At 41.5% G+C, this 12986-nt stretch overlaps 1 protein-coding gene across 5 annotated transcripts in view; it reads right to left on the bottom strand.

Annotated features, from left to right (window-relative positions):
* LOC110494438 (chromodomain-helicase-DNA-binding protein 5) overlaps window positions 1-12986 on the bottom strand; it is a 48389-nt gene extending 35403 nt beyond the window's left edge. For 3 of the 5 annotated variants that reach the window (XM_036950488.1, XM_036950486.1, XM_036950489.1), the window contains exon 1: window positions 12344-12985. In XM_036950488.1, coding sequence (XP_036806383.1) covers window positions 12344-12410 — 67 coding nt within the window. In that variant the 5' untranslated portion in view covers window positions 12411-12985. Of the gene's footprint in view, window positions 1-12343 lie in introns of all 5 variants that reach the window. The other 2 variants (XM_021569471.2, XM_036950485.1) reach the window with 1 other exon arrangement.

The raw sequence follows: 12986 nt of genomic DNA, 5'->3' as shown, positions 1-12986 counted from the left end.
GAACATGTAAATTGTGGAATTGAAACCAGGTGTGTAAAACAAAAACAAAACAAATGGAAAATGAAAAGTGGATCGGCGATGGCTAGAAGGCTGGTGATGTCGACCGCCGAACGCAATCCCGAACAAGGAGAGGGACCGACTTCGGCGAAAGTCATGACACTCTCCCTCAATGTGGTCAAGACAAAAGAGATGATTGTGGACTACAGGAAAAAGAGGACCGAGCACGCCCCCATTCTCATCGACAGAGCTGTAGTGGAGCAGATTGAGAGCTTCTAGTTCCTTAGTGTCCACATCACCAACAAACTAAGATGGTCCAAGCACACCAAGACAATCGTGAAGAGGGCACGACGAAACCTATTCCCCCTCAGGAGACTGAAAAGATTTTGCATGGGACCTCAGATCCTCAAAAGGTTCTACAGCTGTACCATCGAGAGCATGGTTGCATCACTGCCTGGTATGGCAACTGCTCAGCCTCCGACTGCAAGGCACTACAGTGCAAATGGCCCAGTACATCACTGGGGCCAAGCTTCCTGCCATCCAAAACCTCTATACCAGGCGGTGTCAGAGGAAGGCCCTAAAAATTGTCAAAGACTCCAGCCACCCTAGTCATAGACTGTTCTCTCTGCAATCACACGGCAAGCAGTACTGGAGCACCAAGTCTAGGTCCAATAGGCTTCTACCCCCAAGCCATAAGACTCATTAACATCTAATCACAGGCTACCCAAGCTACTTGCATTGCACCCCCCACTTTTACACCATTGCTACTCTCTGTTGTTATCATCTATGCATAGTCACGATAATAACTCTACCTACGAGTACATATTACCACAACTAACCGGTGCCCCCGCACATTGACTATGTTACGGTACCCCCCTGTATATAGTCTTGCTATTGTTATTTTACTGCTGCTCTTGAATTAGTTGTTACTTTATTTCTTATCCAGATTTTTTAACTGCATTGTTAGTTAGTGGCTTGTAAGTAAGCATTTCACTGTAAGGTCTACACCTGTTGTATTCGGCACATGTGACTAATACAATTTGATTTGGCGCATATTGACTAATAAAATAGCTCGCAGCTATTACTCAAAATGCTCTGTGATGTCTTCCAGAGGTGGCAGCCTAGTAACCAGCCTGGTGGCTGGCTGTGCGTATCTGACTGTGCCAGGTGTTGAGGGGGATCACTGTGGCACGTGTCACAGGGCAGCTGGCACAAGGCCCTGTTTGAACCACAAACTTCTTGTTTGAACCAAGCTGCAGCCCTACTTCGCACACTGTGTCCACTTTAAAGCGCGGACGGTGGGCAGGCAGCACCGCTCTGAACTTCCTGCAAGGGCTTGGCCACTGGACCGCTCCATTAGAGGGGAGATTCATGACCTTCTCCCTTGTTGAATGTTCAGCATTTACAGAAAACGCATTGGGTCTCTCTCTTTGACAGGCTCCTTATAGAAATACCCAGTTAATGGTGCCCTGTGGAGAGAGTGACTTCAGGGTTCTCCCCTCATTGAGGTGTTTCTAGCCCACTCTAGTCATGTCTTGGGAAACACAAAAGCGAACTCACACACATTTACTCCAAAGTTTGGTCAATCTAGCAGCGGATATGCCGTCATAGCGTAGCATTCTGAATTGTAGACTGTATGACTTCATGATACTCTGTAAACGATCTTCTTACAAATCTGTGCAAGAAAATCTGTTTTGAGCAGTAGTCATTGACTGTGAGCTCACTTTCCTACTCCTGGGTCTTGGAAGTTAGTGATAATAAATAGTGGCAGGGCAGTGTATATCTAAGGGTACAGAGTGATGGTGTGTGAGTGAGCTAGTTGTGTACTGTGGGTCAATTCAGGGCAGCAGGAGCCTGGTCAGCAGGAGCCTGGTGGTGGCAGATGTAACAGAGCATTACAGCTCCTTATATATTTTGCTATTCTTGCTCACCCATTCATAAATATTACATGGTAGTAGTATATTATGAGTGTAATTAGAACATATATGTGCAGTTGAACACAAATGTAGTGGTAACTAGTGTAAAAGGTGATGCTTGCCCAAGTATAATACACATTTACTCGGGCAAGCATCACACACACGCACACACAGTTGGACAAAAAAAGGTGTCGGCTTTCACAGTGGAGCCTCCAAAAATAGCCCCACCAATCAGGGATGACTTTAGTAGGCACACAAAAGCCCATGATAATCTTTACATTTCAGAGAAGGATGAAACCATGAAAAAAAGAGATGCAGTAGCAACATGTAAAACTGAGACACAGGGGCAGTGCTAGTGACATGACAAATCAAATGTGACAATGGGAAGGACAACTGAATGATTTGACAGTGAGTGGTGATTGTATGGCTGTGACAGCTAACAGTGGAAGCTACTGTACTGTGGGTCCTTGGCTCTCCCTCCATGGCTTGTGGAGGGCCCCTGCCAATCCTGAAATTCCTTAAGACTGCTGTCAAGCCTGGCTGGGTCTATATGAAAAACACTCACATCAAAGCATCATGCACGGTTAACATGCTGCATGCACAATTATACACCTTCTCATTCCATGACAGACTGACCAGGTGAAATCTATGATCCCTTATTGATGTCTCTTATTGATCCACTTCAATCAGTGTCGATGTAGGGGAGGAGACAGGTTAAATAAGGATTTTCAATCCTTGAGACATGGATTGTGTGTGTTGTGTGTGTGCATCCAGAGGGTGAATGGGCAAGACAAAAGCTTTAAGTGCCTTTGAACATGGTATGGTAGTAGGTGCCAGGTGCACTGGTTTCAGAGTGTCAATAACTGGAACGCTGCTGGGTTTTTCACACTCAACAGTTTCTTATGTGTATCAAGAATGGTCCAACACCCAAAGGATATCCAGCCAACTTGAAACAACTGTGAAAAGCATTGGATTCAAGATGGGCCAGCATCCCTGTGAAACGCTTCCGACACCTTGTAGAGTCCATGCCAGATGAATTGAGGCTGTTCTGATGGCAAAAGGGGGTGCAAGTCAATATTAGAACGGTGTTCCTAATGTTTTTTTCACTCAGTGTAGAACACACTGGGAGAAAATATATAAAACATATAAAGAATCAACTTAAACATAACAAGAAGGATTCATTTAAATCACACATTTTCATAGCTATTTGCATGCATTTACACTTCGTTTTTAATCACAAGTCTTTGGTTATTGGGGTCGTGCATCAGTGATTGCGTTATCCCTCAGGATGTGGCTGGCAGACTATGTGCTAAAATTGCAAAGAACTCTCCTCTTTCTGAAGCTAAGCTGGTCTTAATTAAATTGTACCAATAGAAATCATTTTATGGTACAGTATTTTGGGAGTCGGTTTGCTCCATAACACCCATGACTACAGTGCATTCGGAAAGTATTCAGACCCCTTGACTTTTTCCACATTTTGTTATGTTACAGCCTTATTCTAAAATGTAATACATTTTTGTTTTTTTGTGATGCATTAGAATGATGGAGGTCACTGGAGGCCACTGTGTACTTGGGGACCTTCAATGCTGCAGAAACGTTTTAGTACCCTTTAGTACCCCAGATCTACGCCTTCCTTTGACCTCATGCCTTGGTGTTTGCTCAGACCTGCACTGTCAACTGTGGGACAGGTGTTATGTAGACAAGTGTACGTCTAATTAATTGAATTTACCGCAAGTGGACCTCAATCAAGTTGTAGAAACATCTCAAGGATGATCAATGGAAACAGGATGTACCTGAGCCCAATTTCGAGTCTCATAGCAGAGGGTCTGAATACTTATGTAAATAAAGTATTTGTATTTTTTTTTATAAATTACCACAAATTTCTAAAAACCTGTTTTCGCTTTGTCATTATGGGGTATTGTGTGTAGAATGATGAAGATGTATTTTTATTTCAGCAATTTTAAAATAAGTAAAGTACAAAATATGGAAAAAGTCAGAGGGTCTGAATACTTTCCGAATGCACTACACATAAAATAACCTTTTATGTATGCTCCAATGTAAAATGTTGTTGTAAATTATAATAATGTACATGTTTTTATGTAACAGGCTAAGGCTAATATCAGACAGGAGCTCAGACATAGGCATTATGTTATTTACGCTAATAAGCTGACCACACCGCTCGCATCTCGTGTGCGAGCGTTGCAAAATAAATTTAGAAATCTATGTTATTTAATTATTGCACCCACACTGCTCGGGAGCGTCTGCATTGCCAAGGGCTAAAATATAACTCCTTTCTACTTCTGACGTAGATCGCGCTGCAAGTCCTGCCTCTCCCATCTCCTCACTGGATTATAGAAGCATGTACCCACGTGTCATCTCCTCTTTGGTTATACCCACGTGGGTGATTGAAAGACGAACTGCATTGCCGGTCAGTGTAGTAATACTATGAAAGTTTAGATACCAATCACCATATAAATTCAAAGATGAAAAAGCCTGGAAGGAGGAGAGATGACTAGAAACGATTCGGTTGACCGTTTTATGTGTGGATTAACTGTCGGAGTAGAGGACCTTGTGCATTTCAGGTAAAATAACAACCTAATGTTTATATCCTAGGACAAATTAACTAGCAACAGCAAGCTAGCTAAATAAGACAAATTAGCTAGCAAGTGCAAGCTAACTAGCTAAATTTCCATAAATGTTTAATGCTTTTCGACCTGTCCCCAAATTAATATAATTGGTTCAGAGTTGGTTTTGATACTTTAACCTGCGTGTCGTGATAGCGTTTGGTGTAAGGGGACAAAATAGATTTATGCACAATGGCGCACGCGCGCTGCTGGTTTGGGTTCCGTGTAAGGCTAGTGCAAACGTCAAACTATCCAGAGCATATACATAAACAAAGAAATCTATTTTTTAACAAAAAACCACAACATACAAAACCATACACTGCACAGCTAGGCCTAATGCGAGGTTATTCTTTATTGCACCATGACAAACTGGTGCCATAACCAGCCAACCATTACACACTGATAGGCTAATGCAAAATGCAGGAGGGCACTTTAGTCTACCCTGGCTAAGGTTGCAAAGGGTCGGTAAACTTTACCAAGGAAGTTAAGCCCGCGAATTTTGTGAATTTTGCTTAAATTCATCAAAAAGGTTAGCTTATAACAGTGAACCTTTTTTGTGTGATACAAATAAGACAATTCTAGGTCTTGTGGCATATTTTGTTTAAACTATCATTCAATGGAATTGCAACACTCTGCATGCACAGTGCATTCTTCCATCATGTGCAGTGCACTCTTCCATCACATGTACACTTGATTCTCAAGATCTTGCATACTAATGAGATGCTATTAAGCATTAAGCATCTCCAATCCAAAATTAAATCTAGAATCGGCTTCCTATATCGCAACAAAGCATCCTTCACTCATGCTGCCAAACATACCCTCGTAAAACTGACCATCCTACCGATCCTCGACTTCGGTGATGTCATCTATAAAATAGCCTCCAACACTCTACTCAACAAACTGGATGCAGTCTATCACAGTGCCATCCGTTTTGTCACCAAAGCCCCATACACTACCCACCATTGCGACCTGTACGCTCTCGTTGGTTGGCCCTCGCTTCATACTCGTCGCCAAACCCACTGGCTACAGGTTATCTACAAGTCTCTACTAGGTAAAGCCCCGTCTTATCTCAGCTCACTGGTCACCATAGCAGCATCAACTCGTAGCACGCGCTCCAGCAGGTATATCTCACTGTTCACCCCCAAAGCCAATTCCTCCTTTGGTCATCTTTCCTTCCAGTTCTCTGCTGCCCATGACTGGAACGAAATGCAAAAATCTCTGAAGCTGGAGACTCACATCTCCCTCACTAGCTTTAAGCACCAGCTGTCAGAGCATTTTACAGATCACTGCACCTGTACTTAGCCTATCTATAAACAGCCCATCTATCTACCTACCTCATCCCCGTACTGGTATTTATTTATTTTGCTCCTTTGCACCCTAGTATCTCTACCTGCACATTCATCTTCTGCCGATCTACCATTCCAGTGTTTAATTGCTATATTGCAATTACTTCGCCACCATGGCCTATTTATTTCCTTAACTTACCTCATATGCACTCACTGTATGTAGACTTTTTGTTTTCTTTTGTTCTACTGTATTATTGACTGTATGTTTTGTTTATTCCATGTGTAACTCTGTGTTGTTGTATGTGTCGAATTGCTACGCTTTATCATGGCCAGGTCGCAGTTGCAAATGAGAACTTGTTCTCAACTAGCCTACCTGGTTAAATAAAGGTGAAATAAAAATTTAAATAAAAAAATATTGAGCCGACACTACTACACTGTTTGAGCCAAGCACTACATGCTTTTTGGTAAGGTTTGATTACAATACTTGGTGGGGTGAATATATTTTATAGGACATACATGATTTTTTGTTAACTAGTAAATAGTAGACTACAGCAAAGTGTGTTTAAATCATTTCTAACTTAACAATTTCTGCTAGTTAGTTTTTGCTACCATGTTGGTTTTAGCTTGCTTGAGCCTGCTAACTGAGGAGTGTTAATTCACATGTTTTCATGCATGTTTCATTTTAAAACATGTATCTTACAAAGGAGTTGTTTAATCTAACTGCTTAACTATTTAAATTGTATATTTGGGTTATTTTACTCATTTTTTTCTCATCTTTACAGGAAAATGCCACAGGCACTATCTGATGTGTGGAGACATTTCACTGCAGCTAATGTAGAAGGAAAAGCTGTGTACATTTGCAAATAATGTGCCAAATCATATGTGAAGAATGCAACAAAGATGCAGAATCATCTGGCCAAGTGCATAAAGTTCCCTCAGCGCTCACAACAAGCAACAAGCTCATGGTTCTCCTGGAATCAGAGGTTTTGTTGACTCAATGGAGGAACGTAGTCAGAGAAATGCTGATGAATGTCTTGCTCGAGCTGTGTATACAACTGGTTCACCTCTGATGCTCACAGGCAATGTGTATTGGAAGAGATTTCTGAATGTTCTTCGCCCAGCATACACCCCTCCAACCAGACATGCTTTTTCTACTCATTAGCTGGATGCAGAGTTCAACAGAGTTCAAGTGAAGGTCTAGCAAATCACAGAGAAAGCAGACTGTATTGCAATCATCTCTGATGGGTGGTCGAATGTTCGTGGGCAAGGAATAATTAACTACATCATCTCCAACCCTCAACCAGTTTTCTATAAGAGCACAGACACAAGAGACAACAGACACACTGGTCTCTACATTGCAGATGAGCTGAAGGCAGCCATCAATGACCTTGGACCACAGAAGGTATTTGCACTGGTGACAGACAATGCTGCGAACATGATGGCTGCTTGGTCTAAAGTAGGAGTCCTACCCTCACATCACACCCATTGGCTGTGCTGCTCATGCATTGAATCTGCTCCTCAAGGACATCATGGCACTGAAAACAATGGATACACTCTACAAGAGAGCCAAGGAAATGGTTAGGTATGTAAAGGGTCATCAAGTTATAGCAGCAATCTACCTCACCAAGCAAAGTGAGAAGAATAAGAGCACCACATTGAAGCTGCCCAGCAACTTCCATTGGGGTGGTGTTATCATCATGTTTGACAGTCTCCTGGAGGGGAAGGAGTCTCTCCAATAAATGGCCATATCACAGTCTGCCAATATGGACAGCCCCATCAAGAGGATCCTCCTGGATGGTGTATTTTGGGAGAGAGTGGTAAGCAGCCTGAAACCTATAGCAGTAGCCATTGCACATATTGAGGGAAAGAATGCCATCCTGTCTGATGTTCAGACTCCGCTTGCTGATGTAAGAGAAATAATCCGTACTGCCCTGCCCACTTCACTGTTGCTCCAAGCAATGTTGGACCCCAAGTATGCTGGCAAGAGCATTCTGTCTGATGCAGAGATCAACAAGGCCTATGGTGTCATCACTACTGTGTCTTGCCACCTTGGCCTGGATGAGGGCAAGGTTCTTGGCAGTCGGGCAAAGTACACTTCCAAGCAAGGGCTTTCGATGGAGATGCAATATGGCAGTCGTGCCAACATATCTCATCAGCCACCTGGTGGAAGGGACTTTGTGGATCTTTCCCCTGTTGCCTCCATCATCCTCCAAATCCCACCAACATCAGCCACCTCAGAGCGCAACTGGTCCTTGTTTGGGAACACACACACCAAAGCACGCAACAGGCTGACCAATACAAGGGTTGAAAAACTGGTGGCCATCCGGACAAATTTGAGACTTTTTGAGCCTGACAAAGAGCCATCCTCAACTAGGTTGGAAAGTGACAGTGAAGATGAGGCCACAGAGTCTGATGTTCAAGGGGTGGACATTGAGGAGGTTCAGGGAGAAGACATGGAAGCCTGAGAGGAAGAAAACCAAAGCTTTAGTTTCTAGACTATCATTTTACAGATGTATGTTGAAAAGATGCAATGGATCATTGGGGATCATTCCCTTTCTTTTGTTGTTCAGTGAAGTCATCCCATGTGAAGAGTCAACTCATTTAATTAAAGTTCAATTCATAACTAAAATAGTTTTGTTTTTTTTCTGTTGGAAGGATTTCATAATTTTCAATTATGTCTACTTATGATAAGGTAAAATGATTATGTTTCTGTCTCCATATGATATGGTAAATATATCCAATGTAAAAAAACATCTACATTTAAATGGTATTAATATTCATTTGCATATATTTCCATTAATTCCAATATATTCCCGTTAATTCCCACAGAGTTTCCACCTCTGAATATTCCCCAAAATGTGCAACCCTGGCCCTGGCTGCTAATCCAGTAGTAAATCATCTGGGGCCTGGAGCTAGCTGGAGGAGAAAAACTATGAATGCAATGATTGTATTGAGTGAACTGACATGGTGGAATAAAAAGGCAGGCTCCTGGCCTGGACCATTCCTGTAAGGTACTTCATCACATCACCACTGGCCTGACACTGGCTCAGCCACTGGCTCCCCAGATATTTAGGACCTGGTTGACTGCCATGGATGGAGAGATTGATAAACTAGGCTCAGGGGGCACCCTATTTAACTAGCAGTGTAAATAAGAGATGAGTTGATGGGTTTAAAGATGTCATCTACCATGCTCTCACCATTTTAAGGTTTGGAAGGTTCACATGGGGCGCGTTCAGTAGGACGCAACGTTTTGACCGTTCAAATAGAAATTGGCTATGTAGAACAAGCATGCCTCTCTTACATGAAGAATAAGGAATCACATCGGCTTTATTCATGGTATTTCTATCTCCATCATTCTAAAACGATTGGCAACTGAACATGGCCATGGTCTTGAGTGCATTCAAAAGTGTAGTTTTACAGACCATCCAACCTGACAGAGCTTGAGGGGATCTGCAGAGAAGAATGGGAGAAACTACCCAAATACAGGTGTGCCAAGCTTGTAGCGTCATACCTAAGAGGACTCGAGGCTGTAATCATTGCCAAAGGTGCTTCAACAATGTTCTGAGTAAATGGTCTGAATGCTTATTAAGTAAATGTGATATTTCAGCTTTTTATTTTGAATAACTTAGCAAAATTGTCATTGTGGGGTATTGTGTGAAGATCGATGAGAATATATATATTTTTTTTAATCCATTTTAGAATAAGGCTGTAACATAACAAAATGTGGAAAAAGTCACGAAGTCTGAATACTTTACAAATGAACTGTATAGTTATTATTTTATATAATTTTCATTCTTGGACATAAGACTGTAAAATCACCAGGAAATTAGCTCATAGTCATTTTAATTTAGGAAATCTGTTCAAGTATTCCTACACATTAAAGAGAAGCATCCTAATGTAATCAAGGTTTGAAGTTAGTTTTTTTCAAATACTACAGTGCCTTCAAAAACTATTCCCACCCCTTTACTTTTTCCCACATTTTTGTTGTATTACAGCTGATTTTAAAATGGATTAAATGGAGTTTGTCACTGGCCTCCACACAATATCCCATCATGCCAAAGTGGAATTATGTTTTTTTTTCGAAATGTTTACAAATTAATAAAAAATTATAAACTGAATTGTCTTGAGTCAATACGTATTCAACCCCGTTATGACAAGCCTAAATAAGTTCTCAAGTAAACATTTGCTTAACAAGTCAAATAATAAGTTCCATTAACTGTTTTTTAAATGCCTACCTAATTTCTGTAGCCCACACATACAATTATCTGTGAAGTCCCTCAGCAGTGAATTTCAAAGACAGACTCAACCACAAAGACCAAAGAGGTTTTCCAAAGAAGGGCACCTATTGGTATATGGGTAAAAATAAAAAAGCAGACATTGAATATCCATTTGAGCATGGTGAAGTTATTAATTACACTTTGGATGGTGTATTGGGCTCCCGAGTGGCTCAGTGGGTATAAGGCATTGTATCTCAGTGCTTGAGGTGTCACTACAGACACCCTGGTTCGATTCCAGGCTGTATCACAACCGGCCATGATTGGGAATCCCATTAGGGCGGTGCACAATTGGCTAAGCGTCATCCGGCTTTGGCGGGTATAGGCCGTCATTGTAAATAAGAATTTGTTCTTAACTGACTTGCCTAGTTAAATAAAGGTTACACATCAAAGTCATTAGAAAGATACAGGCTCTCTTCTTAACTCAGTTGCCGGAGAGGAAGGAAACCACTCAGGGATTTCACCATGAGGCCAATAGTGAAGTTAAAACAGTTAGAATATAATGGCTGGAGAAAGGAGAAAACTGAGGATGGATCAACAACATTATAGTTACTCTACAATACTAACCTATTTGACAAGAGTGAAAAGAAGCAAGCCTGTACAGAATAAAAAATATTCCAAAACATGCATCCTGTTCACAACAAGGCACTAAGGTAATACTGCAAAACAATGTGGCAAAGCATTTAACTTTTTGTCCTGAATACGAACTGTTAAGTTTGGGGCAAATCCAATATAACACATTCCCAAGTAACACTCTCCATATGTTGAAGCATAGTGGTGGCTGCATCATGTTATGGGTATGCTTGTAATCGTTAAGGTCCGTGGAGTTTTTCAGAATTGAAAAAAGTGTACTGAATTGAGCTAAGCACAGGCAAAATTCTAGAGGAAAACCTGGTTCAGTCTGCTTTCCCCCGGACACTGGAAGATGATTTCACCTTTCAGCAGGACAATAACCTAAAACAGAAGGCCAAATCTACACTGGAGTTGCACACCAAGAAGACATGAATAATCTTGAGTGGCCGAGTTCCAGTTTTGACATAAATCTACTTGAAAATCTATGGCAAGACCTGAAAATGGTTGTCTAGCAATGATCAACAATTTGACAGCGCTTGAAGAATTCTGAAAAGAATAATGGGCAAACAATCCAGGTATGGAAAGCTCAGAGACTTACCCAGAAAGACTCACAACTGTAATCGCTGCAAAAGAAGCTTCTAAGTGTTAACTCAGTGGTGTGAATACTTATGTAAATTAGATATTTCTGTATTTAATTTTCAATAAATTAGCAAGCATTTATAAAAACATGTTTTCACTTTGTCATTGTGTGTAGATGGGTTAGAAAAAATGTATATATATTTAATCCACATTTGAATCCAGGCCTTAAAAACAAAATGTGGAATAAATCATGGGGTATGAATACTTTATTTCTGCACTGTTTGGGATTATTGCGGTCAATTAGCAGTGTACAAATTATTTACAACTATATTCTGGTCCCCTGACCATTCACTCAAGGAAAAATCTGCCCATGGCTGAATGTAATTGGGGACCCCTGCTCTAAACTATTGTTTTCCGGTTACACGTGTTTTCATAGTCACAGCCCAGCACCTCTGCGGCCACTGCTGACTTTGGACAAGAGCCTCAAAACAATTGGGACACAGCTGCACAATTTGGGATAACGGGGCAGTAGCACCTGGGTGAGATGGGACGTTTATTGACATTAATTTATAGATAACGAATACATTTTATTCAGCTGTCACAGCATGTGATCGATCGGTGCAACTTCTGATATGGTAAGAGCATAAAACCGTGCACCAACAAAATTGTGCATGTGCCTAAATCTAATAACAAAAATCAAGTAGGCTATCTATGCTGATCGCAGTCAAAGTAAAATGGAGTTCGGTGGCCTAACATCGGAGGTTTTCATTTTTTTTTTCACACGAACGCACTGATGCCTGCGGCTGTTCTTTTCTCGGACCGGGTCATTTCAGTAGGCTACCACAGATGGCGGATTTTCATTCGGCCATATCATATCATCATTTGAAGATGACACATTGGCGACCCCTGCAAACCTGTGCCGGAGGAAAACGGGTAGTACTAAAATAATAAATTGGAACGCTTACTGCACCCCACCCCTCCTCTTTTCTCCTAGAACGTAGGGCAAGCCCTTTCCCCCACATTCAACTAGGCGTATAGCAGCGCAAAATATATTCAGGGCAGAAACTCCCCCTCCCCTTACTTCATTCCCTCACCTGGTATCTCGTCTTCAAAATCCATGTCGTCTTGTCCCTCGTCTTCATTGCTTAACGACCCAGGCATCTTTATCGCATACAAAAAAAACCTCTCTGAAAGTTAACCCTGAAATTGCCACTGTTCACCTCTTCGTGCCTCCCGGAAAATAATTGTATGATACTTGTGTAAATACAATTTATTTTCAAGAAAGATGGCTTCCTTCTTTTTGTTGGGAAAAATCTGTTTCCTTTTCCACTCTTCACTATCTAAGTCCTCCAGTCTGAAAATAAGAAAGACAAAAATGGAACACATGCACAAATTGTGACGTCTGGTCTGTTGCCATGACAATCCATCCCATAATTTTCACCACAACTAGTTAGGCATGCTCTCCTAGTTACTACTTTTACTAGTCGTGAGCAGTGCTGCAAGTAGCAATGCCACTGTGTGCACCACCAGCCTGTCGCTTTGCCCATTTTCCCAAGCAAGTCCAAAGAAATTGAGGTTACACCAGGGTATGGGGAGTGGGGGGATTCAATCCCCTCGCGAGTCCCCACTTTGCATGTCGTTTCAAATTGATTCAATGCAACGTAATCATGTATCCAGTAAGACAATCGATCTAAGTCAAAATGGGTTTGAATAACCGCCAAAATTACGTCGTTTAAC

This window comes from Oncorhynchus mykiss, chromosome 17 (assembly GCF_013265735.2).
Source record: "Oncorhynchus mykiss isolate Arlee chromosome 17, USDA_OmykA_1.1, whole genome shotgun sequence".
Taxonomy (NCBI): Eukaryota; Metazoa; Chordata; class Actinopteri; order Salmoniformes; family Salmonidae; genus Oncorhynchus; species Oncorhynchus mykiss.
Note: the sequence above shows the minus strand (reverse complement) of the source record. Positions and strands in the feature narration are given on the sequence as shown.